This window comes from Sorex fumeus, unplaced genomic scaffold (assembly GCF_029834395.1).
Source record: "Sorex fumeus unplaced genomic scaffold, SorFum_2.1 ptg000003l, whole genome shotgun sequence".
NCBI classification, from domain to species: domain Eukaryota; kingdom Metazoa; phylum Chordata; class Mammalia; order Eulipotyphla; family Soricidae; genus Sorex; species Sorex fumeus.
The window spans coordinates 55,207,350-55,234,310 of NW_026606060.1; the positions used below are offsets into that span (position 1 = coordinate 55,207,350).

Consider the following 26,961-nt stretch of genomic DNA (forward strand, 5'->3'; position numbering starts at 1 on the left):
CTGTGCACCAGTTCTTCTTTACATGTAATGATATGGCAATTTTCAAAATAAACTTCTTGACATTGGGATCAGAGCAACAGTACAGTGGATATGCTATTTTCCTTGCATGTGGCCAACCTGAGTTTTGTATTTGCATCCAATGTGGTCCCCTGAACTTGCCAGGAGTGAATCCTGAGTGCAGAGCCAGGAGTAAGCGCTAAGTATTGCTGGGTGTAGCTCAAAAAAAAAAATCAACCCCCATTTCTTGACATCTTAGAGTTTTCATTTGAATGGAAGCAATAAGATGGCAAATAAATATGAATTATGATCAATGTTAGTGAATTCAATAGAGGAAATTAAAAAGGAAAGTAAAACAAGGTAAGCAGGGAGAACAGGGACTGCTTGGGGAGTCCATACTTAGGATCACAGGTGAATGAAGACTAAGGGAGAGAGATTTATAGATGTCTGGGGAAAGAGATATTCCGAAAAAAAAAAAAAACATGAGAAGACTTCCAGGTATTGGAGCATACTTTATGAAATATAAGAGGCTCCCACAAGAAGTGATTAGGAAGCCAGTATAGCAAAGAGTAGTAGGTTAAGTCATGGAAGATTCAAGGTTTTTGTTGGTGACATTTCAGATACGCTTTCACTTTGGAGAATCTGAGAAACTTTTAGAGGACTTGAGCAGAAGAGAAGCATGATCTGGCATATGGATTAAATGATCTCTCTTGCTGTAGGGAAATAAGAGAATGTGATAGGAGATCAATTAGGAGTTACTGAGTTAAGCAGAAAAAAAACTAAAGATGAAAAGAATATAATGGGAAATGAGAAGTCTCAATATATTTGAAGGTGTGCACAACTGGAGTTTAAAATGAATTGGGTGAAGTTTTTAAGAAAATTGGCATAACAAAGAAGGACTACAAGGTTTTTATCTCTGAAAGGTTTAAGAGAGTGAAAATTGGAGGAGTATATGTTATGGGGATCAGCAAAGGTTCAATTTTAAACATGGTAGTAGTTTTGATATGCCTACTAAATCTACAGAATTATAAGTGGAGATGATAATCCAACAGTTAAATATATGTGTCTGAGTTCAGAAAGAAGTGGGGAACAAAACGCAAATGTTGTGATCTCTGCTGAAAAGTTGAGTGATTAAATGAAACTATTAGGGAGTGTTTACAGAGAGAGAAAAAGTGATACGCACAAAAAACTTGTGTTCAAGATAACTCTAGTTGATGACGAGCTGAATATTTTCATGGTAATTTTATATGAATGTGTTAGTAGTGTTAGTAAAATATTGGTGTTCTATATGTTAGTGGGCTGGAGCAACAGCACAATGGGTAGGGCATTTGCCTTGTATGTGGCCGACCTGGGTTCTAGTCTTCCATTCCTTTCGGAGAACCCGGCAAGCTACCGAGAGTATCCCGCCAACATGGCAGAGCCTGGCAAGCTCCCTGTGGCGTATTCGATATGCCAAAAACAGTAAGAAGTCTCACAATGGAGACAGTACTGGTGCCCGCTCTAGCAAATTGATGAACAATGGTAGGACAGTGCTATAATGCTATATGTTAGTAGCCTAAACTTCTTAAAGTAACTTATCTATGCATTCATCTGGGGGATATAAAATAACAAAATATGAGAATAATACCCAAAAATAGTTGAGATCAACACCAGGAGGATTACTCCATAGCTTAGAGGCCAGCCGGGTATTCTAGGGGAAAGGACAGTTCAGATGGAGAAGGGAACACCAAATGGAGGGTGTTTGGAGGATCCTCCCAGGAGGGGAGATGCAGGTTGAAAGTAGACTGGACTGAACATGTTTGCCACTCAATGCCTCTTGCTGATCACAACACCCAAAAGGAGAGAGAGAACAAAAGGGAATGCCCTGCCACAGTGGCAGGGGGGGATGAGGGGATGGGGGGATGGGGGGGGAGGGGTATTATCCTGGTGGTGGAAAATGGGCGCTGGTGGAGGGATGGGTATTTGATCATGGTATGACCGAAATCCAAGCACAAAAATTTGTAAATCTACAACTGTACCTCATGGTGTTTCACTAATAATAAAAAAAAATAATAAATAAAATAAATAAATAAATAAAAAGTAACTTATCTAAATAGACACACAAGTACATTTAAATTACTCATAGAATAATGAATAATAATGAGAGTGCCATACAGATATCTCAATATTAGAAAATTTCAAAAAAAAAGTTTGTGAAATAGAAATTTATTTAAAAAATTTCTATATTATCACTGTAAGTTCTAATCTTGATATTAGCTGAGAGTTTTTAGGTTGTCTTTTAACTTATGCCTCCATCAGCTGTCCTTATATTTACATATTGAAGAGTGTATAATTTTGTTTTGCTTTTTTTCCCCCAAAGGAAAGCATTCCCTAAAGGGTATTGCATTACTCTATACTTTGTCAGTAACCACACCAGAGAAAACTTTATTTATTTTTGACACTTACGTGAAGCACAGAGCATGGTGTTGAAAGATTCTTCCCTTTCTATTCCTTCAGGCTTTGTATTGGAAGAGGAAAAAGGAAAAGGAAAATGATATTGAATGCATAGGGGAAAAAGCAATCATTTTGGAGGGGAAAATATTAGTAAAAAATTGAGTTCTGATAACACCCACGTTGGGAATGAAATATCACTGTAGCATACTTAGTAGACAATGTTGTGTTATATAGTAAGGCTTCAGAGCTCAGAGAGTCTCCCTGCCTACCTCAACTAATAAAGGCTTGACCACGGTGTCCTTCCATCCAACTGCTGGAACCTGGGGCACCTCACCGTCACACAGCTCCTGAGACTTCAAGGCTTCTGCGCTGGCTGTGAAGTTCATCTTTCCTGGGGAAGAAGATCATCAAAGCACAGAGTGTCTCTACATGAATGTCTTGTTCTTTTTAAGTTATCCCTAGAACTGACACTGTTTTTCTTTGCAGTACTCATTATTAAAGGGACAGAAATGTGTTTTCTGTGTCAGAATGGAAAACAGATCATTCAAACATAAGTAGCATTCGACAACACACCACTCACCTAGTGACTTTGGGGTCACAGCCCAGGACACTGTTTTCTGCCCACTTCCACAGACACAGTGAGAGGCTTCATTCTTCTCTGCTGGGACAGCCAAGAAGGCAGGAGAGTCCTCCAGCTGCATGCTAATCTGTTTCCCATCCACACCCACAAGTGTGAGAAAGAACATGGCAGAACTGTCAGTCACAGGAAGAAGAAATTTACAGGGGGCAGTGCATAGGAATTGAGAAGCTTTTTGAATTATTGTCCAGACAAGGGAAAATCTTGCCAAATGCTTCATTGTTCAGATACTTTCTGAACAATAAAGCAACCGAACAATTGACAAGAAATAGGAAAAGTGCCCAGGATTTAAATTCATACCAACACATGAAAGAGATAGTTTGTGTCATCAGGGTGATAACTGAAGACAAACCCAAAATTTTTACGTAAGTTCTGAATTTAGAAATACAGCAATAATTGAGTCCTGAGTGATAAATCACCACCCCACCTTGGGCTTGTCAGGTCACTCTGCTCTCAGTACTTTTCTACCCCCAACCTGAGGTACCATCACATTCAATTCTGTTTTGCTGGGGGGTTTACCTAGGAGACTAAGGGAATGGTTGATTATGCTCCTCCCTTACCCCCTTCCCATAACACACACACACACACACACACACACACACACACACACACACACCACTTACCCGCATGCACTGGGACAAGTAATTGAACACAGTGGCTTTGAGTGTGAAGGCTTCTCCTCTAACCACAGAGTAGGGCAGAGTGAGGTCTAGGAAGAAGGGCTGGAAGGCTTGAAGAGAAGTGATGGGAGAGAGGCCCAGCCCTGCTGTTCCTGACAAGCAGAGTGCACTGGCCTTCCACTCTGTGATGGTGTCAGGGATTTTGATTTTCAGCTCCTTGCTGCCTGATAAACTAGTGAAGGGAAAAAGAGGAGGGTGAATTAATCCTAGTAAATGAACCTCTCCCTCTTAGTAAGAATACTACATCACTCAACCTAGAGCATGGGAGCTTAACAACTTAAAGCAAGAACTGCTAAATTTGTTCTAACTTGTGCTCCTATCAAAGTCTCTGAAAGTTTTATTTTTCTCTTTAAGCAAAAAAGGTAGTTTCCTGCTTTCTCTTAGTTTAGGAGTCTCAGGATCATACTAGACAAACTTTATATTGGTTAGTCATCAGACAGATGAACTATGACTCTAAATATTTATTAGAAAAGAGTGTAACAGAACTTAAAGGATCAGGAACCAAGGGTATTACCAGAATCATAAATGAAGACAAATCTTTTCCTAAACTAAATTTCCAACAACATACAACTTACTCAAGTACCACCAAGTCCCAGATCCAGGTCTCAGGGAAATACTTCCGGATTGTCTCCTTCTTTTTCATTTCTAAGGATGGTGGAAAGATTTGTCCCATACCCATCATTGGAGGCACTGCTCCCACACCTCAGAAAAAAAAGTTTAAGGAAAAATATATTTTATAACCCAATGAGTAAAAATAAGAGAAAGATAGCAAAATAGCCATCACTTAAAATCATTAGCTCTGTAGAGATGTCATACTTCTCAAATTCCATAATATTTACACAGGGAATTACCAACTTATTCTTTTTTTATCTTTTTGTCTATTTTAAGTTTACTCATATTGCTCCATCAAATAGTCTAGTGGTAAATGCATGTTTTCCCTAGAAATAAAAAGTAGCTCTCCCTAGGCTAATTAGCCAATGAATAACAGGATGAAGAAATGATAATTTAATATCCTAATATTACTTTGTTTTGAAATAGTGAGCACATGTTCTCTATCTGCTTTGAGATTCAAAAGTAATGGATTGCATGGTGGTGGATGTCCTGTTGAAACCGTGTGCGTGGGAAAACAACAACAATAATAGTATTGTAAATCACAGAATGCAATCAATAAAAATGAAAGACAATAAACCAAATGATACATCAAGAGAATTTCAGCAATGTTTATTTTTTGATGGGGTCCACACTCAGGGGTTTTAAGGACTTGTTCCTGGCTTTGTGCTCAAGGTTCCCTCCTACCAGGGCTCAGGGATCCATTGGGGTGTTGGGAATCAAATTCAGGTCGGTAAAATAGAACTCTACTATCTCGTCAACTTTAGGAGATAATTTTACTTTATTATTTTTTATTTTTTAAAATAATTCATCTTTTCTGAGGTGCTGGCATTTATAATACTGTTAAACACACTTTTCATGACTATGTCCAGGAATGATTTTTTTAAAACTTAGATGGATACATAAGCAACAGAATATGGTAGAGGATAGATTATAGAGAGCAGAAAATAAAACAAAAACAGAGAAAAGGAGTTTAAGATTAGAACAAAAGCTACCAAAGAAGTGGACAGATACTTCATTTGAGTCATCCCAGGTAGACCAGATCTCCATGCTGAGATCTCTGAGCCTTCTCCTAATGTTTCAGTTCTACTTTGGGGTCATGGTTTAGGATTTGGGGTGGAAATACTTGAAATGTGGTGGTGGAAAGGTGTAATGGTTTGGGATTGATGTTCAATATTAAATGTAATGAATTATTGTGAACAACTTTATAAAATTAAAATAAAATCTAAGAAATAAATATTAAAACATTTGAAAAACAAATAAAAGTATTTTAGATAGTTAAAAAAGAAAAAGCCTTCCAAATAAGAATTCAGGATGGTCACTGAAAGATTAGACACAGGAGAGGATGGAAAAGGCATTCCAAGAGAATGGCTGCACAAGTAAGGACAAGTATGGCTGAAGGGATGCTCCAAATGAAAACCTCTGGAGTAGGCAATCTATTCTGGAGATATGTTTAACATAGTTTTATAAGGTACACTGGTGGTGTTAAGGAATGACAGAGTAAAATATCTAAACCACAGAGTCAACTACACTGAAATCAAGAGACCCAAAGTCTAACCACCAAATTTAAAAAAAGGTGCCTGTCAAGATGGCAGGCTGTGGGTGGGGGTGGGGTGGGGCCTAGAGGCATAGGAGAGGAAACTTGGGAACACTAGTGGAGGGAAGTTGACACTGGTGCCGTGATCAGCACTGGAACATTGTATGTCTAAAACCCAACTATGGGGGCTGGGGCAATAGCGCAGAGGATACAGCATTTGCCTTGCACGGGGCCAACCCGGGTTTGATTCCCAGTATCCCATTTGGTCCCCGGAGCACCGCCAGGGGTAATTCCTGAGTACAGAGCCAAGAGTAAGTCCTGTGCATTGTGGGTGTGACCCAAAAAGCATAATAATAATAATAATAATAATAATAATAATAATAATAATAATAAAAAATTAGAAAAAATAAAACCCAGCTATAAATAACTCTGTAAATCATACTGTTTTAATAATTTTTTTAAAAAAAACACCTTATCACATTGGCTAGAGAGGTGGCATACTGGGTAAGGTTTATAACAATAGATTTGATTTTATGATAAAACATAAATCTTGAGCACTACTGACCTAAGTTAGATCTGGCACCACATATAACCTGTGTGCCTGGCTCACAAACCAAAGAAAAAACAAATATTAAAAACCATGTTATTTTATGGAATCATAAATAAAAAGTGTTTTATCTTGTGCTCACAGAATCTCAGAGATGTGGCTGTTGCTAATTTGACTATGAACAAATTGAACCCCCAATTTTCTTTGTCATATATATTCTACTCACATGAACCATGCCAGGTAGGGTTGTGCTGAGAGCATTTCCTTATCTGAATGCAGTGTTCTTATTTTCCTTTCTGTTGAGTGAATTTCAATCCTTTTTTGTTTTTTCAACTAGAGCTTTAGTTCTCATCTTTCCAGGTAAACCTTTCTACTGATTTAAAATGTGTGACTTTTATTTTTGAAAAATAGTTTATAGGAACCCTGGAATCACCACAAGGAGTGAGCACGGTGTCCCTGCATATGAGTAGCCCACTAGGAAGAACAAAACCATTTCATATCCTCACCTTATTTTATTTTTTTATATTTTGTTTTTTGGGACACATCTGAAGTGCTCAATAATTACTCTTGGCAGTGCTTGGGGGACTATATGGGTTGCCAGGGATTGAACCTGGGTCAGCTGTATACAAGGAAAATGCCCTACCCATTGTACTATCGCTCTGTTCCCTATTTTCAATTATAAGTAGAATTACTAGTATTTTAATAATACCAAAGGAAATTTTTCTAGGGCTGAAAGCAGTAGGAAAAATATTTTGGTGGGGAAAAAGAGATAGCACAGTGAGTTAGGCACTTGTCTTGCATGTGCCTGGATCGGGTTTGGTCCCCAGCATCCCATATGGTCCCCTGAATACCACCAGGAGGAATTCCTGAGTGCAGAGCCAGGAGTACCCTTAAACATCGCTGAGTGTGATAAAAAATTAAAAAATACTTCCAATATTTTCAATTTTACCTCATATTTGGATGTAATTGAAATAGAAAACAAGCAATGTATCTGCCAACTATTGTATTTACTTTCTATTTTGTCCAATATATTAACATTTCTATGATTATCATAAAAGTAGATGGCTGATACAATATTCATATGTTCCTTTACATTTCCCACCCTCCTTTGCATCTAGGGCAAAAGCAATCGATACACTGCCCTTGTGCCAAAAACTATAGCAATCCTCAGAATCATCAACTTTGCGAAGAACCTTAGAATTCAAGATATCTCTGCCTGTTTGGGAAGAGGACAGAAGGGTATAGGGAAGCAGAGAAGTCTAAAATCTAGAGGTTAAAAATTTTGTTTTTGGAGCAGCTCTCCAGCACGGCCATGGCTCCAGAAGCACAAGGACTTAATGCAGAACCCGGCAGCTTGAGGCAGTAAAGTGAATGGACGATGCATTAATCCATGCCACCACGCCTGCCCGGAGGGAAAAGGATGTTGCTCCCTTCTGCCTATCTCCCTCTGGACAGCAAGATGGAGGCCGCCTCGGAACTTTTTGGAAAGCCAGGTATGAGTCGGCCGTGATGGGGGCGACTGAAACCTCATGGGAAGGATGGCATTCTGGGCTCGTCCTTCACGCCCTACCGAGGTCACGAGTTGCCCCCCATGAGCGGCTTTCTGGCACAGCCATGGCTCTAGAGCCACAGAAACCAGTCTCATAATTATCTGACTCTTGGCAGAAATACTTCCAGGCTTAATAAGTAAAATATCAGAAATCCAAAATCGCGCAGCCACAATTGCGGCTGCGCATCATCATTTGATTCTTGTAATCAGCTATAAAAACTATAAAAACCCAGCTCCCAGAAGAGAACAGCACAGAGTCTTCTGCCCTCGCGCCTGGCTGTCCTTGCCGGGACCCCTTGGAGGGGAGCGGGTTGAGTTTCCCTCCCCGGCCCGACCAGGACTCCAGCAGCTGAAGACCTCCAGAACCAGCCACCACCATGCTGAGACCACTCTGCACACATGAAGGTACCGGCAAAGGCGCAAAGGCATACAGGTCCCAGGGCTGAGATCTCCAAGCCTACTCGGATCGGGGCTGAGCATCCTCCACCCAGATCCTCCAAATTCCAGTAGGCGGGAGTCACACCCACCAACTGGCCCCCTGGAGCCTTGTAATCCCATCAATGGCCAAGACTCAGAGACTATAAAACCCAGCTCCTGGAAGCCTGCGGCCGCATTTGCGGCAGCGCGACATTTTATAATGACATTTTATTATCTCATTCCTACTTTGGACAAACTGGCAGGCTACCATATGTAACCTGCCTACACGGCAGAGTCTGGCAAAATCCCTGTGGCATACCCAATATGCCAAATACCAGTAACAATGATGGGTCTCATTTTCCTAACCCTGAAAGAGCCTTGAATATGGCACTTTTTTAAAAATCTCAGGGCTAGGACAAAGGAGACGTTACTGGTGCCTGCTCGGGGCAATCGATGAATCAGCTATAGAAACAAATTATTTCAGCATGTCTTTTCAATAGGTCTGATTTGGGGGGTTAAACTCTACATAATAATAATGCATCTTTTGTCAAAACAACGAATCTAATCAAAGTAGATAGAGTGTTAACTAGAATTCATCTGCCTCACAGGCATTGGGAGGGTTGAGAGGGAGGTATATTGGGGTTCTTCTTGGTGAAAAATAAGTACGGGTGAAGGGAAATGTGTGTGATGATTGCATGACTGAGACTTAAACCTGAAAGCTTTGTAATTTTTCCCACAGTGATTCAATAAATTAATAAAAAAAAGTAATGACGAGATTAGGACCCTGCTGGGGTTAGGAAGACTTAACCTGAGGACTGTGGTCTGGAATATATAGTGAGATTTCCTCAGGAAGAACCAAACTTTAAGTTGATATATCTCTTACTGTGCTCATACAGAATGACATTGCTAGAAATATTAGAAGTAGATTTACTACAACTATTTACGTGGATTACTAGCTGAGGAAAGAAGAATGCAACACAGCCTGGATGGGATCCCGCCCTTAAACTGATCTCCTAATAATCTGGAGTAATCTCCTTATATGAGATTTTATCCTTGAGTTAGGAGGAGTGGTCTTACCCGACTCAGTTGATTTGTTAATGTTTAACCCACCTTTATATCACCACCCTATGTGATTGCTATATAAACTAAGACTGTAAGATCAGAGTGGGGAGTGAGAATCAGGGGTCAGAGGCAGAGGCAGAAAAAGAGTCAGGGAGTAGTCGGAGCAAGAAGCAGGTGAGTGAGAATCGGGCTTCAGAGAGAGAAGCAGAAGGAGAATCAGAGGAGAATGAAGAGGAGATTGGAATAAACTGCAATTGATATAAAAATTGTTTTTTCAGGGCAATTAGCATATAAAGAAAATATAGCAAAAAAAAAAGATTACCAAAACACAAGACCTGATACTTAGAAAAATTAACTTTATACCAACTCAATTCAATAAAGACTCAATTTTCTTCCTTACCTCCAGCACCCATTAGCGGTGGTGCTACAATCTCTGGTGCCGCCAAACCCATGGGTATCCTGGGCGGTCCTGTTTGGGAAGGAAGATGGAAGGATATAGGGAAGCAGAGAAGTCTAAAATCTAGAGGTTAAAAATTTTGTTTTTTCAGGGCAATTATCATATGAAGAAAATTTAGCAAAAAAAAAATTACTAAGAACATAAGACCTGATACTTAGAAAAATTAACTTTTATGCCAACCCAATTCAATAAAGACTCAATTTTCTTCCTTACCTCCAGCACCCATTGGCGGTGGTGCTACAATCCCTGGTGCCGCCAAACCCATGGGTATCCCGGGCGGTCCTGTTTGGGAAGGAAGACAGAAGGGTATAGGGAAGCAGAGAAGTCTAAAATCTAGAGGTTAAAAATTTTGTTTTTTCAGGGCAATTATCATATGAAGAAAATTTAAGAAAAAAATTACTAAGAACACAAGACCTGATACTTAGAAAAATTAACTTGTATATAAACCGAATTCAATAAAGACTCAATTTTCTTCCTTACCTGCAGCACCAATTGGCAGTGGTCCTATCCTCCCTGATTGCGCGAAACCTATGGGTGGCCCGAGCAGTCCTGGGACAGGCAATGGACCCATCATTGGTATGGGTGGTGCACCAAAGAGTCTTTCTTGAAGTGGCTGACAAAAACGTGGCTTGTATATTTTTGAGTTGGTAAAAATATTGAATCCAGAAGACTGAAAGAAAGGTGATTAGCAAATACTTTGGGAATGCAGTCTTCAGACTGAAATGGTTTCTTTCATTTGTATTATACTTTCAGTACTCTTATGTGCATAGTTCCTATGATCATCATAAAAATTCCACAAAGTAGGGAGCAAAAAGCTACTTTATAAATAAGAGAAAAAACAATGCAAATCAAGTTTACCCAGATAGTGAATGGGAGCTGGGACTAGAACCCTCCTCTGATTCCATTTCATTATTTTGTCTGCTTTCACTGGATGCCACTTGAATGATCTTTTGCAGCCAGAAAAATGTTTTAGACTTGCATGACGCCCATCTTTTACACCCTCCACCAAACCAAAACCAGTAAAATAAACAACAAATATAGTTCAGTGATTGGGCACACACAGATATCTAATACCCCAAAGGTTCCTTCCCTTCCCTTCCTTCCTTCCTTCCTTCCTTCCTTCCTTCCTTCCTTCCTTCCTTCCTTCCTTCCTTCCTTCCTTCCTTCCTTCCTCCTTCCCTCCCTTCTTTCCTGCCTTCTTTCCTATCTTCCTTCCTGCCTTCCTTCCTGCCTTCCTCTCTTCTTCTCTTCCTTTCTCTCCTCATTGTTAGGGATTGAGCGTAAGACCTCACACTTTCAAGGTAAATGCAAAACCACCAAGCTATATTCCTGGCCTCTTTATTAATTTCTTTTAACTAGTGTATCTCTGCATCTAAAACACCTACACTGATGCCCGTGATAGTCTGATTCATCATTTCATCTTTGACATTAGGCTCAGTGAGCTGTTAGCAGATGAAAACTATGGACTCATTTACACACAGTGGTCAGAGGTGGGAGGACGCAGGGTAGGAAAAAAGAAGCCAGAGACAATTGTTTAGGTATGGTGTTGAAACATTGTATGCATATAATCCTATCGTTAGCAGTGTTTTATATCATGGTGCTTCAAATAAAACAATAAGCTTTTAAATAAGTCATAAAGATTAAATGGCGAATAAAATAGTGTCCTCTTTTTTTTTAATCCATCCCTTCCCATAGGTGATTTTGGATTTTTGACTTTCCAGAAGAGGGAAATTGATCTCAGTTAAACTGCAGACTTCCCTCAGAAAAAATGATGTTCTTTGGAGGTATAAGAATAATTTTTGTTTATTTATTTTTACTGCATCAAAATAGTTTTTATTGTAAGAAATGCCTAGAGATGTGAGGGGAAAGAGAGAAATATTGAAGAGAGAACACAAACTTGGAAGGAAATGTCTATAAAGAGAATTTTCACTCAAGTCCCTTTTTGTAGAGTTTACAACCACAAGTTTGATCAGCTTCTTTGTTATTAACCATCCTAGCCATATTCTATGCTAAAAGAGACATTTTTAAAATATGAGAGCATTTAAACCCATATTTTGTTTGTGTTTTCTTGAGGAAATGCTTCTTATGGTTCTCATAAAATGCTGCTTCTCCAAATTCATGTATTGTTATTTACTCAGTCAAGAGATGCTCAGAATAATGGCTCCTATCCTGACCTGTCTGACCTGTTCTGACCTGTCCAGAGATGTCAGAGGCACAACATCATTTTGCTTGGTTTTTCACACATGGAATTTCTTAGAATCACTTGGAGGAGATGGTGATAGCACTGGCTAGTTTGGGGATCAACTCGGCTAAGGTTGGAGGCCTAAATATGTAGACTGCTCTTAATAATGCGGGAGAATATAAGTCTGAGTATCTGGATATATGCATAGTTTTTCATGCAGCTCAGCTCACTCAGCTTCTAAGCATTCCTATATTTCTTTCAGCTTTTCTGGGAGTGGTGGGAGGCAGACAGGATTGCACTGGAGAGCTTCTGAAGCCCCTTTGTTCACTTTAACCAAGAGTTAAACATCAACTTTTTGTTTTTTATATTTTGTAAAGAATTACCTCAATGATGGTGTGAACATCATCTTCAAACAGGATCTCCTTTGGCGTGTAAGTGATTCCATTGTGAGTTATGTCATCTGCAACGATGCAGTCTTCATTATTGAAAATCACAGGAACCCTGGGTACATATCTCTGGGTATTAGGGATATCTTCCACAGGTAACAAATTATAGACCTGCAAAATGGAGAGAACAAAAGGAGCACTCTTGCTTTTTTATTGTATTTTTAAGTGTGATGCTGTTCACTTATGTAGTTAAAAAGTTTAGGGGGGTTACTTAATATCCATCCAATACCAACATCATAATGCCAACTACGATAATCATAAAGGAGATATTAAAGGTTTTGGATCCTAATTCATTTGTTGTACCAAAAATTATTATATAGGAAAATGAAATTAATAAGCCACCAAAATCTCAGAGTTCATTTGGGTTGTATAAGACAAGGGCCAGTGTTCTGTTTCCAAACCCCAAAGTCTACTTATATTTTTGTCACATGACTAGATTTATGTAGTTTTGCTCTCTGGCACTAAGACAGATAAAGGGAAATTTAAACACTGTATTTAAAATATTAATGATAAACTGAAATTTAAAATATTCTATTGTGATTCTGCAGTTTATGATACTCTTAATAACAATTTGTCAGGTAGCAATTCCAAAGATCTACTTTAAAAAGGGAGCGGAAAATTTAAGCAGCAGAGAAGTGTGAGGAGGGAAAAATGCCTGCCACAGTCTCATGCTAGAAAGAATAACCTTTTCAAATACTTGAATCATTTTTCTTTTTGTCTAATTGAACTCCTACTATATGATAAGTGTTCCTTCTCACAGAGTCATATACCTTGCCTTAAGTACACTATTTAAGATTCACATTTAGATTAAAGAAAAAACAGGTTCACTGGGAACCTAGAAATAAATTAATCCCAGTTTATTTTTACTCAGTGTAAAGCCATCCACCTATTCATATAGAATTTAAGTAATTAACTACCTTCAGGCCTCCTTAAGCATCTCCTAGCAATCTGACTGTTTTCGTCTGTCAGGTAGGCTGCTATGATTACTTATTGCTATGCTTTCATCCTAGCTCTCATACCCTCAAAATCAAGAGCATCATTTTAAAAAATATAAGTAAATTATTATCTCTGTTTCACCCCCAGCCTCTCCCTACCTCCTCTATTACCACCACATATTACTTCATGGACTTTTCTTTTCATTTTTAATTGAATCACAGTGAGATACACACTGTTCATATGTTCATCATACAAATGTGTTCATCATGATTGGGTTTCAGTTATATAATGTTCCAACACCCATCCATTCACCAGTCTACATTTCCCACCACCTATGTCCCCAGTGTCCATCCTGCCCCACCCCATGCCTTTCCTTTCTCTCTTCTCTCTTCTCTCTCTCTCTCTCTCTCTCTCTCTCTCTCTCTCTCTCTCCTTTTGGGCATTATGGTTTACAATACAGATACTGAAAGAGAAATCTGTATCCCTTTACCTACTTTCAACACTGAGTTTTTGTCCAGAGTTATCATTTCTACTACTATGTTCATAGTTTTTTCATCTTTATAACACTCCAGATTTACTTTGACTTGAACATGTTACTTCCATTCTTTATACTGCCCCTCTATTAAGTGACAATCTAAGATCCCCCTAAATAAATAAATAAAAATTGGTGCAAGTATTTTTAACCTCAACTTCCTGTTTATTCCTCTTATACTTATGAAAATTTAAAATGACTATATATTTACATGCATTTATTGCTTATCTTAAGACCTCACTAGACTCTAAGTCTACTTCCTTCATACTGCTCACCACTGGAAGTTTCTCCAGCAGTAGAATTCTGCAGTCAAGACACTGCAGATATTTGTCTAATAAATAGTAGAACAGAAAACCTGTAAATGAAGTGACCATTGTGAAAGTGTTTCATGAGAATAGACATCTTTCAAAGACAAGCCTGACTGGAAACTCTCTTCATTCACACATAAAACTAGCAAATATTTCATGCTTCCCCCCACCCCTGGATTTTAGGGACTGCAGACAAATCTGACATTTCACTAAACACCTTGAAATGTGATGCTTCAGGAAGTGAGCTTGAATGAAATTTGGCACAAATTCTACCTTTTCAATATGTTTGCCGTTCACTTTCTATAGCTGCTTAGCAGAGCGGCGTTTCTTTCTTAAACAAGGGTAATAATATCACCGTAAAGAATGTACTCATTCATTAAAATATGTTGAACATCTTTTATAGAAAATGTACTATGCTAGGCACATGATGGTAGTGGTGAACAAGATTTTGCTTCTCCAAGAAAATTTTGTAACAGAAATAAAATAAAAAGATGTATGTAAGTCACCTTATGCACTATTGTTTTCATAACAACTGAATTTCAACTCAATCTATTAAATGACGGATGACACTCAAAAGAATTTGAACTTAGCAGTTATAACTTTCCATTTCCAAAAATAGTCCTATCTAAGCATCTTTCAATAACGAAGATTGAAATGTGACTTACTGATTGAGGTGAGAGCTCGGCTTCAGGCTTCATTAGAAGAACACTCTGGTCCACTGCACGAAGGGCACAGAGGGAGCTAGGGGAGGCAGTGACCTTAAGTTTGGTGTCTGAGGTTGGTAGGCCCTGGGCTGAGGAGAAACTCACATCTACCTGTAATGATGATATGATTATATTGCTAATGTTCTAATTTCTAAAATTTAAAGTAAAATAAATAAAATTAAATTTATCAAATATATTTTTACTGTTTTTAATATTTTATTGAGGTAACATTGCTTTGTTAAAAGCCATATTATATAAGTTTTATATAGAGCCTATACCGCAGTTAAACCACACTATGATTCAGCAAATGATACGGCATCATGATTATCATCAAAAGTCTTACTTGCATTCACCACCATACAATTGGCCTTTAATCTGTTTAACCCAACTCTGACTCCTTTTTCCTCTACTAACCACCCAAATGTTACTATGTCTAAGAGCTTTTAGTGCTTTCTTAATGTCTTGAATTTTCTTTAAATTTCATATATGAGTGGAATAATATGGGATTTGTCTTTTTCTTTCTGACTTGTTCCACACTCAACACAATATCATCAAAGTCCACTTATATTATTGCCAATGACATGACTGCATGCTTTGTTTTGCTTTACTTGGTAGCTGAGTAGAACTAATCCTTTCTCTAATTTTTCTCTGTTCATCGTTTTTTGACCGGGGTGAATATGCCTAGGAAGTATCAGTTAATCATTTATGGAATAAACTGGGAGTGTGATTCCAGTTAATCCAGATTTCACAATATTAAAAAGATATGCAAATATATACGTATCAAAATACTTAGATTATATGTAATTATAATCTAATAAATTATAACTAATAAATAAAGCCCTCTCTATATAAGCCTTCTGACTTTCTTTTATAAGCATCAGAGAATTTCTTAAGCTCTCTTGGGACCTTCCTAGCTTATGCAGAAGTAAATTTTATTTTGTAAGTTCATGATTCTCTTTAATATTTACCCATTCAATCTCATATCTGATCTATAAATCATGGAGACCTCTTATTTGTTCCGTCAGTATTAATCAGATTGAAATAGAATTCTGAATGGAAATAAAAACACATGCTAATAAATACATATACCTTGACACAGCTATTCTGTCATTATGCTCTCTTTTTCTGATTAATATACATGGTTTGCATAAGACTGTAATATCACATTCCCACCCTGAGATAGTGAACTGACATTTCATTCAGTTTGCAGTTACTTAAAGCAGTGTACTTAAAGTAGTGTAGTCCTGCTCATCAGGGCCAGGAATCAACTGAACACTTAAAAAAATTAGATATCCATTAAGCATCACATTATGAAAGTGATAAAATTCAAAGATTCAAAGAACTGTGAAAGAAGAAAAAAATACAAAATAATGGAAAATTATGCAGAATGCTCTTTGGAATTTGATTTTTATTTTTTTTTAAAATAATTGACAAGTAAATCTATTTAGTCCCTATGTTTATGTAAACATTTCCTGAATAAGCTAAACTTCATTTTATAAATAAAATATGACATTTTAGAATTCAGTTATTTAAGTTTTGTTGGGTTACTTTCTATGCTGTTGACCTCACTGACTTGGACTAGAATAAACTATCAGTACACTAAGTTAAAAATATTGACATTATATAGCTGTGACAATCCTGGAACATGGTCTTACAGAACAATTTGGATTCATACATAATAGTAAAGTAAAGTAAAGGCCCTCCCATTGATCATTGATTTGCTTGAGTGGGCCCAGTAACGTCTCCATTGGAGACTTTGTTGTTACTGTGTCTGGCATATCGAATACTCCCGGTAGCTTGCCGGGCTCTCTGAGAGGGGCAGAGGAATCGAACTCGGGTCGGCCATGTTGGCTGTGTGCAAGGCAGATGCCCTACCTGCTGTGCTATCGCTCCAGCGATTATCATACATAATAAGATATATATATATATATATATATATATAAAAGTAGCTGGTTATACTAGAGATATAGTAGCATTCAATATGTTGTGAATGTGACCAATGAGGAATTCTAATTAAGATATATTTGTTTTCATTTTTAGAAATTTTCAGTTTAATAAAATACATTATTTCTATGAACCAGTAAATTATCTGGGATTGAAATTATTTTAAATTAGTATTATAATAAATTGAATTTATTATTAACCAAGAAGTGAATATGTTAGAAGACATTACATGTTTTATGTATTTGGCAACCAAACAAAGAATATATTAAGGACTATTTTGGGAGTTTTTACCTATGTATAATGATCAGTGAGTATTCTTAGTGAAAAATTCTGTCTAACTAACAACCACATTTAAAAATATTGCACCATATTTTATGTGTATACAAAATATATATTTAAGAAATACATGAATGCGTTATTAACAGAAAAAGTTTTCTCAGTTTTTCCAACAAATATTGGAAAAAATACTAAAAGTATATTAAATTTGATTTGAGGGAACTTGAAGTGACACGTACACTATTCTTTTCATGTCCTATCTGAGTGTCTAATTACAGAGTTCTTAGTTTTTAACTTTAGTAAATTTCTTCTAACTTCTTATGGAAATTTTGAAAATCAGTTTTTTTCCTGTTAGGAAATATTCACTGGCATTATTTTTTTCATAGCTTATCTCTGCCTCTAAGTCATGATATACTCAAAGGTATTTTACTTAAGTTTATTGTGCTTTTGTTTCCAAGAAGTTTTATGGTGTTTATGGACGTCTCATGTTTATACCAGACTAGGTAAAGGTAAAGGTAAAGGCCCTCCCGTTGATCGTCGATTTGCTCGAGCGGGCCCAGTAACGTCTCCATTGGAGACTTTGTTGTTACTGTGTCTGGCATATCGAATACTCTCGGTAGCTTGCCGGGCTCTCCGAGAGGGGCGGAGGAATCGAACTCGGGTCGGCCATGTTGGCCGCTTGTAAGGCGAACGCCCTACCCACTGTGCTATCGCTCCAGCCAAATAGTAAATAAGAGAGATGCACTCCTATGTTCATTGCAAAACTACTCACAATACTCAAGATCTAGAAACCATTGGGCTGTTTCCATATCTTGAGTATTGTGCTCAAGGCCTATGATTAGATAAAGAACATAAGTTCATCCAAGCGTTGTCATTACACATATCTTTATCCAATCAGATATATGTATGTATCATATATATTTGTACATATATACACAATGGGATGCCACCCAGTCATTAACAAATATGAAGTCTTGCCAGTATTACAATACAGATATGCCTTGAGGGGATTACAAGTAAAACAGTTCAGGACAAGACAAATAATTCTGATTTCACACATTTGTGTAGTATGGTAAAACAAAGCGAACAAAAAATCCAAACATACAAACAAACCCTTAGATTCTGGTAACAGAATGATGGTTTCCAGTGGGCAATGGGATTTCAGAACATGCAGAAGAGATCAATAAATTGACCATAGATGTTAACAAGAGAATTTTTGGTGAATGGTGATGACATTATGCACTGGGACAGTAAAAGTCAATCTTAAAAAATTCCATTGGAAAATAACTTGTCTATATATTTGTAGGCTTTTCATTTCAGCTATCCTTCAAAATAAAATAGCACGTGATACTGTATTAGATTTTTGTTACAGTCACTATTAGAGTGTCTAAGTTATGTTTAGAAACTTGGGTACATACTTTTATCTCTGTTCTGTATTATAAAACTGAATTTAAACTGACAAAAGTCACTGGTTTCTGGTGGTTTCTGCATGCATGTTAGGAGTATGCTGAGATGAAACTCAGGGAGTGTTTTGTGAAGCATCATTTTTAATTGAAAATTAAGGAACAAAAAGTTCAAAGTTAAAAGTTAATGCCTTATAATGGAATAAAATGTGAGTGACATGCAAATTTGAAGGAAAAAATCCAAGAGACTTAAAAGATGTGTTTGTTCACCTGCTGTAGACTGTACCACTAGAATCCTGAGGAATTTCACCACTCATCCTTTGGAGGTACTTTGAAGGAAAGTATCGGGAACAATCAATGGCAATCTTTGTATGTCAAATGGCTTTTGACATACAATTCATTTCTTTTCATACTTCCAAATGGAGATAAATTAAAATATTGAACCTCAACTGAAAACTCACCTTATTGGCAAAACACTTTTCAACCTCTAGTTTCAGAGTATCTGCGATCATTTCTCCATCAGGTAAAGTAGTATAAAAGAGCAAACTTGCTTGAGGAGCAATGTCTAATCCCACTTGGATGGAGAAAGAAAATACCCCTTTCACTGAAAAATGAAGAGAATTGAAGAAGATAGATTATTACAAAGGTAGAGTTCTCAATTTTATAAAGAGCAGTTCTTAGTTCATTTAACCCCTTGGTTATAGATGTGCTTAAAAATTGTTCATGTTATAGATTTAATATTTTGGTGAATAAATGTTTAACAAAAGCAGTATATTCTATTGCAACTGATACCAGTTACTCTAAAAAAAGGATACACAAGTTAAATATTGTCCCAACTTAAATGAGTTAGACTCCTAATCTTGCACTTAGTTGAAACAAGTGCGTAATGAGTCTCAGTCATCAAGTGTATTGAAGGGCTTAAGTTACTTATGTCTGTATTATGCTGCAGAAAGAAATGAGTTGCATTTAAACTATTGTGCATGTAGTAGTAATATATGATGAACTAATAATATTTTCCCTTAATGATGCAGGTTAGACCATTCATTTTCTGAGCTTAATTAGGAAAGAAATTACGTGCATCCCATTTTTTAAATTTAAAAGTTATTAGATTAAAAATCAAAGAGAAAATATCTAGACATCTTTAGTTATCTCTGTGGTCCAAGTCAGCACAATTTGTATTTTATACATGAGGACAATTTGAAGAATGCAATAAAATCTTCACTTTCAGAGAAGAACTACAAGTGAAAATAATGATACATAAAAATATTGTGTACCTTTGATTTCTATCTTAGTGGATGCTTTATACATGAATTACACAGCACTTACCTAATGTTTCCACCATATTTTTTCACAAACATTTGATCTTAGACCTAAGGAGTAAGTTTGATCTTTGTAGCATGATTTGTGAACAAAAATTATCACCTTTCTCTACCTTTGGAAGTTCTGCATCAATTTGTGGTGAAATACACACACAAAATTGAAATGATAATACTGAAAACATGCAAAGATGGATTTCTGAGGGTAGAAATGTGGACATTAAGGGCTCTGCCAATTAGAAATTAGGAAGATATTTATGGAAAATGAATAAAAAAATCGTTCACTCCATGTTATAGAGTGCTAAAAGCTTAGCTGAATGGTGCTTGCAGCTATTTGCTGAGTAGATCATATTAACAACAAATGTGGATATTAGCCAAGAGACTCTTTTAGTATGTTGATACTGGCACTTAATTGGAGCTAATGAACCATTTCAAAGCATGAGCCACTGCATGGCATACTAGTGTCGCAATATTGAGAAATTTGTTAAAGGTTAACCTTTTTTCACTCCTATGTAAAATATTAGAAATGAGAGAAATTAGAATTGCTAATCTAAAAGGAAGTGATATTTGGTCGTTTGAGAAATTTTTAGTCTATCCAGATTACGCACTGTAGCTCTGTACTCCCATTGTTCATCGATTTGCTCAAGGGGGCATCAGTAACTTCTCCATTGTGAAACTTGTTACTGTGTTTGTCATATCGAATATGCCTCAGGGAGCTTACCAGGCTCTGCCCTGCGGGCAGGATACTCTCAGTAGCTTGCAGCACTCTCCTAGAGGTGCGGAGGAATCGAACCCGGATTGGCTGTGTGCAAGGCAAATGCCCTACCTGCTGTGCTATGGCTCCAGCCCAACATAAATATTAATTGATTAATAATATCGATATTAATTTAGTAACCCAATATTAATATACAATGAATAGATCAATTGGAGCATGAAAAGAAAACCAGTGATAAAAGTCTCAAATTCCCCAGTGACAATATCACCAAGACAGCTACTAAAAGTGGAAATGAGTAGAGAGGTCTCCCCAAAACGTTGGTGGGATGGAAGTGACATGAATTGTGTACATGTGTCAAAGAATGTAGAAGACACATATCATCTCGTGGGCAGCGGGGTGGCGAGCGTTTGCCAGGAGATGCCCTGAGCTGCGGTTGAGGGCGCGAAGCCCAGCTGGCTGCTGCGCCTCCTGCCTGCCCCCTCCCCACTTTCCCGAATTCTAAAACTAATGGTCAACCACATAGAAGATTACTTGAACCCATGGGTTTTTGAAGAATCATTTCAAAAGAAAAAACACAAAAGAAGAAGTACGAATGTCTATCCAGATTATAAAAGACAAAAATGTTGACTTTGAGTCTTAGAAAATTGTGTTTGTGAAAAGCCAGTGTAAATGAACAACCATTTGCTAATATTTTGAAAACATTAAAATGTCAGAGTATTCAATCACAATTGAGTATTTGAAGAGTTTATATGTGACCCTAAGTTATCCTAGCAAAAGTTCTAAACACAGAATAAATTATTCAGAAGAATCTATAGAGAAGATTCTTATTTAACGAAGTAAGTCACCATGACACATGGAAGATCCACAAAGTTTCTAAGGAATTTTCATCAGAAGAAACTGTGTTGACTAACCAGGAAATAAAAAATATAAAATAAAGAAAAACACTGGATTTGCCAAGTTCTACAGAAAGGAAACATACTGATAAAACAAGTCAACTGAAAACGCATGCTTTCTTTTTTATTTTTTCATTTTTGTGTCACACCTGCTGATGCACAGGGGTTACTTCTGTCTCATAAACTCAGGTACTACTCCTGGTGGTCCTCCGGGAACCATATGGGATGCTGGGAATCGAACCATGGTTGACTTCATGCAAGGCAAACACCCTACCCGCTGTGCTATCGCTCCAGGCCCCAAGACATGCTTTCTTAATGAAAAAAGAAAGAGCGATTCTCCTAATGGAGATTAGAACTGAGAGAGCAATGATATAAATTATTAGAGAATTTGGTGGGATGGGTAATTTATAAGAAAATTAATCAGTTAATCAATTCACTGAAATCTAATGTCTGCTTATTTGAATTTTAATATTTCTTATGACTGATGAGTATTTTTGTCTTAGACTTAATTATACTTTTGCCCTCACAAACACCCACTTTAAATGAATCCACTGATGATATTTGTAATTTTTAACTGATGAAACATCAAAATTTGGATTTGAGTTAACACTATATTTGATTGAGAATTTTCAGTTTTCAAATAGTGTGAATGCAATTTTGTATGTGGAGTGAATATGAATCTTTGGGCAATCTATAATAGGAAGGATCATGGTGCCTCAAAGATATTTATGTGAATCTCAAAATCTTGTGAATTTATAGCTCCATAAAGCAAAAGGGGTCTTGTAGATGTGATTAAATCAGTAATCTTGAGATGTAAAGATTATCCTGGGTTTTAAAAATGGGTCCAATATAATCACAACTATCTTTAACTTTGTTTGTTGTTTGGGCCTCCCAAGTAGTGTCAATGGTCCATGAGCTCTTCCCTGTGGCATCTGGTTAACCTGACCTGCAGTTCAGTGGGATGTCCTAAGAATAAGAAGTTATTCAGACTCTTCAGTGCCAGGGACCACCAGGAAGACCCTGCAGTGCCCAGGGCCTATAGTATCACTCAGTGATGCTCCAGGGTTTCCAAGGCTATGCCCAGATAGTCTCAGGGCGCCATGGAGTGCTGAGGATGGACCAGGTCGGGCACTATTCTTTGTATTATCTTCCCAGAGTCCACAGTTATCTTTAAAAGGAGAGGGATTTGGACTGGGAATGTAGGTCAGGTTGGTAGAGCACTTGCCTTGCATGTGTGAAGCTCTAGGTTCAGGGGTATAAGACAGAGATTTGGAGGAATTCAAGAAGCAAGGAATGCAAAATGGAAAGTGGGAAAGCAAAGACACAGAGCTCCAGAAAGAATGGAGTCCCATTGACACTTTGATATTAACTCAGTGAGACTTCTAACCTACAGACATGTATTACATAATCTATGTTATTTAAAGTCAGAAAACATTTGCTAATCATCTGGTAGGAAATTATGTGTAGTTAATACATAAGAATCAGAAAATATTTCTTTGGTGATTTTCTGTACTTTTCAATTTTTTACCTGCTTTTAAAAATGATTAACTATGAAATAAGTATAGAGCGATAGCACAGCGGGTAGGGCGTTTGCCTTGCACGTGGCCAACATGGCTGACCCGAGTTCGATTCCTCTGCCCCTCTCGGAGAGCCCGGCAAGCTACCGAGAGTATTCGATATGCCAGACACAGTAACAACAAAGTCTCCAATGGAGATGTTACTGGGCCCGCTCGAGCAAATCGACGATCAACGGGAGGGCCTTTACCTTTACCTTTACCTGGACTAAAACAAATATAGAGCTGCTAAAAAAGAAAAAAATCCACTTAATTACAACTGAGTGCACGGTTATTTTTTACCAGCCTTTGCATCTTTGGTTGACAGAAGGTTGGTGACTATTGCCTCTAATGTAAGAATAACTCAAATTGTTAAAATGTTCAGGATTTGATACTATGAGGGCCAAATATAAATTACTGAGAGAACTTACTGTTCCCTTGTGTAATGGACAGAGCATGTGTTCCAGATTGGGAGATGATTCCTTTAGCTTTGATCTGAAAAGAAGACACATGCATCACCATTTCCAATGTCAGATATTGACTTTTTAAAAAAATATATAAGTAATATTACCATTATAACTCTGCAGTGCTTTCGATTATTAAATGTCACTTCTAATATTTTCCTGTAAGATTGACTTCTTAAATAACAATCACATCATTTTGTGGTGTTTTACTACTTTAATGTTTGCTACCTATCTTGAATAAAAGATTTCAATTTTGCATTTATTTCAACAAATTATTTTAATCATCTATCTTAGGCAAAGTATTATATAATAAAGGTGAATATAAACTGTATGTGAATATTCTCTTTTGTTGCCTCTAGTTTAAATATTCCATCTAACTTATTTCTATTTTCTATTACTAGAACCAAAATAAATCATTTAGCTTTGAGATTTTATTTAATCAACTTGATAATTCTGTGAAGTAGGTATAAATAATATCTCCAATATTCAGGTGATATGGTAGACTTTTTTCTTTACAGATAAAATTAGAGGTAAATTATCTAGAAAGCAATAAGTAGAAATAACCAGAAAGCAAGAAATCTTACTGTTAATTTTTATAGAATATAAAAATGTCACTTATAATTAATTCTTTAAAGAAGATCTTACAAATACAACTTTTATCTTCAAATGGTTTATTTGAGTAAGTAACCAACTTTGATTATTTTAAATTTTATTGCATAATATATTATATATATAATATATATTGCATAATCTAATATATATTGAGACCAGTTGTAATTACTGGTTTTGGCATATCGAATATATATATTGACCTCAAAGATATACCAGTTTAAAATATACTTATAAATGTACTTTCCTATGAAATAATAGCAACCATGAGCTTTGTAAATTATTTGGTACAAAATATCACTTCTTTGCCTCAATTTTTTACTTCTCCAATTATCAAAATTGAATTGTTTCAGAAGACTATGTATAATTTTATATCCTATTGATAAGTTTCCAATTCTCACACCTTCTATTTTCATTGAGAAAATGTGGTTTACAACAGTTTTCATAATATTATTTAATACTTACAAACCACTACCACTACTATCAAAACATTCCCACTGTCCTCACAGTCTCAGTTCATTGTTCTTAGTGTTTGAGTCTTAACCTTATCTAGCTAGTCAGTTACATGAAAAGCACTCTCATTAACTTAACAAGGCTTGTCCTAGGCTTTTCCTTCTCTCATGGTTTCATGGTTTTCCCTTGATCCTCAGAAAAAAAGCATAAAAATTTCAGAGGAGACCATAGAATAAGTGAGAAATTAAAGCAGTAATGATCTGTAAAGGAGCAACTTCAGGCATTATAACTATATATATATATAATTATATATATATATATAATCATTATCTTACAAAGTCCTTGCTTAGCAACTCAATCTTTTGGGAATCTATACTATTACAAACAACTATAGCGACTTTTATTCTTACCAAATAGTAGAATATTAACTCTTTTTCATCCTTCAGAATCTGTTCATTTAGGATGTAGTGTGCCCTGATCTCCTGGGCTTGTCCACAGGTGAGAGGATCAGCGATAGGTTCAAGGTGAACAAAGCTATTGCTTGGAGAAAAAACACGCTTTGCAACGTGCTGGATCTGTGCAGGATTCTCCTCAAGCCATAGCATGTCAGGACAGAAGTCAAAAGTCTTGTAAATGACCTGATGGAAGAAATAAAGGTCTTTAGGAGGCTATTTGTTATTCATCTATAGAACTATCATTTACTCAAGATTTTACAGGAGTTATTCCTATTTGGTTAACATTAAAATCTGCTTTCTCAAATGAATTGAAATCTGAAACTGCCTTCCCATATTTTATATAAATTTATAATAAGCTTATTTTATTCATACTTTATTCACAATCTTATATTGTATATAAGATGAATATTTTTCTTAATGCCTTTATGGCTACAAATTGCAGAAGAGCTACATACTCAACACAAAACAAAACAAAAAATAATGGCACATTAAAATAACAAAGCTAAATCTACTTTTTAAAAAAATTTATTTTTTAACTTTTTTATTGAATCACTGTGAGATAGACCCTTTCAAAGCTGTAAATGATTGGATTTCAGTCATACAGTATTCCAACACCCATCCCCCCCACTAGGGTACACTTCCCAGCACCAGTGTCCCCAGATTTCCTCCTCCCACCTCCTACTCGCTGCCTGACTCTACTCCCTGCCTGACTCTATGGCAGGAATTTTTCTTCTTTCTTCTCTCTCTCTCTCTCTCTCTCTCTGTCTCTCTCTCTCCCCCTCCCTCTCTCTCTTTTTTGGACACTGTGGTTTGCAGTATTGATGCTGAAATGTTATCAAGAATATCTCTTTAAAAGGGAAAGAATATTCACTGAATACACATCCAACAAGGGGTTGATATCAAGGATATATAAAGTACTGGTTGAACTCCACAAGAAGAAAACATCCAACCCGGTCAAAAAAGGGAGCGATGAAATGAACAGAAACTTTCTCAAAGAAGAAATCCGAATGGCAAAAAGGCACGTGAGAAAGTGCTTTACATCATTAACCATCAGGGAGATGCAGATCAAAACCACAATGAGATATCATCTCACACCACAGAGACTGGCCTACATCCAAAAGAACAACAGTAACCAGTGCTGGTGCGGATATGGCGAGAAACGGACCCTACATCACTGATGGTGGAATGCCGACTGGTTCAGTCCTTTTGGAAAACAGTATGAATGATTCTCAAAAAATTAGAAATTGAACTCCCATTTGACCCAGCAATACCATTCCTGGGAATATATCCCAGAGAAGCAAAAAAATATAGTCAAAGTTTACAACTGTACTTCATGGTGTTTCACTAATAACGATTTTTAAAAATTACTTAAAGAAAAAAAATAGAAATAAAAAATAAAAACACTAAAAAAAAAAGAATATCCCTTTACCTACTTTTAACACTCAATTCTTGTCCAGTATGATCATTCCCAGCTATTACTGACATACTGGTTTCATCTCTATCTTACCTACCCTCCACTCCTCACACACTTGTGGTTAGATTCAACCATTGACCAGTCCTCCTAATTCCTGTTTTCCCTGGCCATGGACATAGTCTTCATATATATATATATATATATATATATATATATATATATATATATACACATGTATAAATCGCACAGCAGAGCCTGTCAAGCTACCTGTGATGTATTTGATATGCCAAAAACAGTAACAATAACTGGTCTCATTTCCCTGACCCTAAAAGAGCCTCCAATATGGCAGCATTGAGAAAGATGAGTAAGGAAAGGCTGCTATAATCTCAGGGCTAGGACGAATGGAAACATTACTGGTGCCTGATTGAGTAAA

At 36.8% G+C, this 26,961-nt stretch overlaps 1 protein-coding gene across 1 annotated transcript in view; it reads right to left on the minus strand.

Moving 5' to 3' along the window:
- Positions 1-26,961, minus strand: part of LOC130026543 (pregnancy zone protein-like) — a 52,111-nt gene that overhangs the window by 10,294 nt on the left and 14,856 nt on the right. Inside the window, exons 12-24 of the mRNA XM_056117406.1 lie at positions 25,070-25,297; positions 23,565-23,628; positions 19,118-19,260; positions 14,995-15,144; positions 12,491-12,664; positions 10,406-10,595; positions 10,139-10,207; positions 9,869-9,937; positions 4,323-4,449; positions 3,691-3,919; positions 3,011-3,137; positions 2,700-2,821; positions 2,443-2,494 (exon numbers count right to left, since the gene is read on the minus strand). Coding sequence (XP_055973381.1) covers positions 2,443-2,494; positions 2,700-2,821; positions 3,011-3,137; positions 3,691-3,919; positions 4,323-4,449; positions 9,869-9,937; positions 10,139-10,207; positions 10,406-10,595; positions 12,491-12,664; positions 14,995-15,144; positions 19,118-19,260; positions 23,565-23,628; positions 25,070-25,297 — 1,744 coding nt within the window. The remainder of the gene's footprint in view (positions 1-2,442; positions 2,495-2,699; positions 2,822-3,010; positions 3,138-3,690; positions 3,920-4,322; positions 4,450-9,868; positions 9,938-10,138; positions 10,208-10,405; positions 10,596-12,490; positions 12,665-14,994; positions 15,145-19,117; positions 19,261-23,564; positions 23,629-25,069; positions 25,298-26,961) is intronic.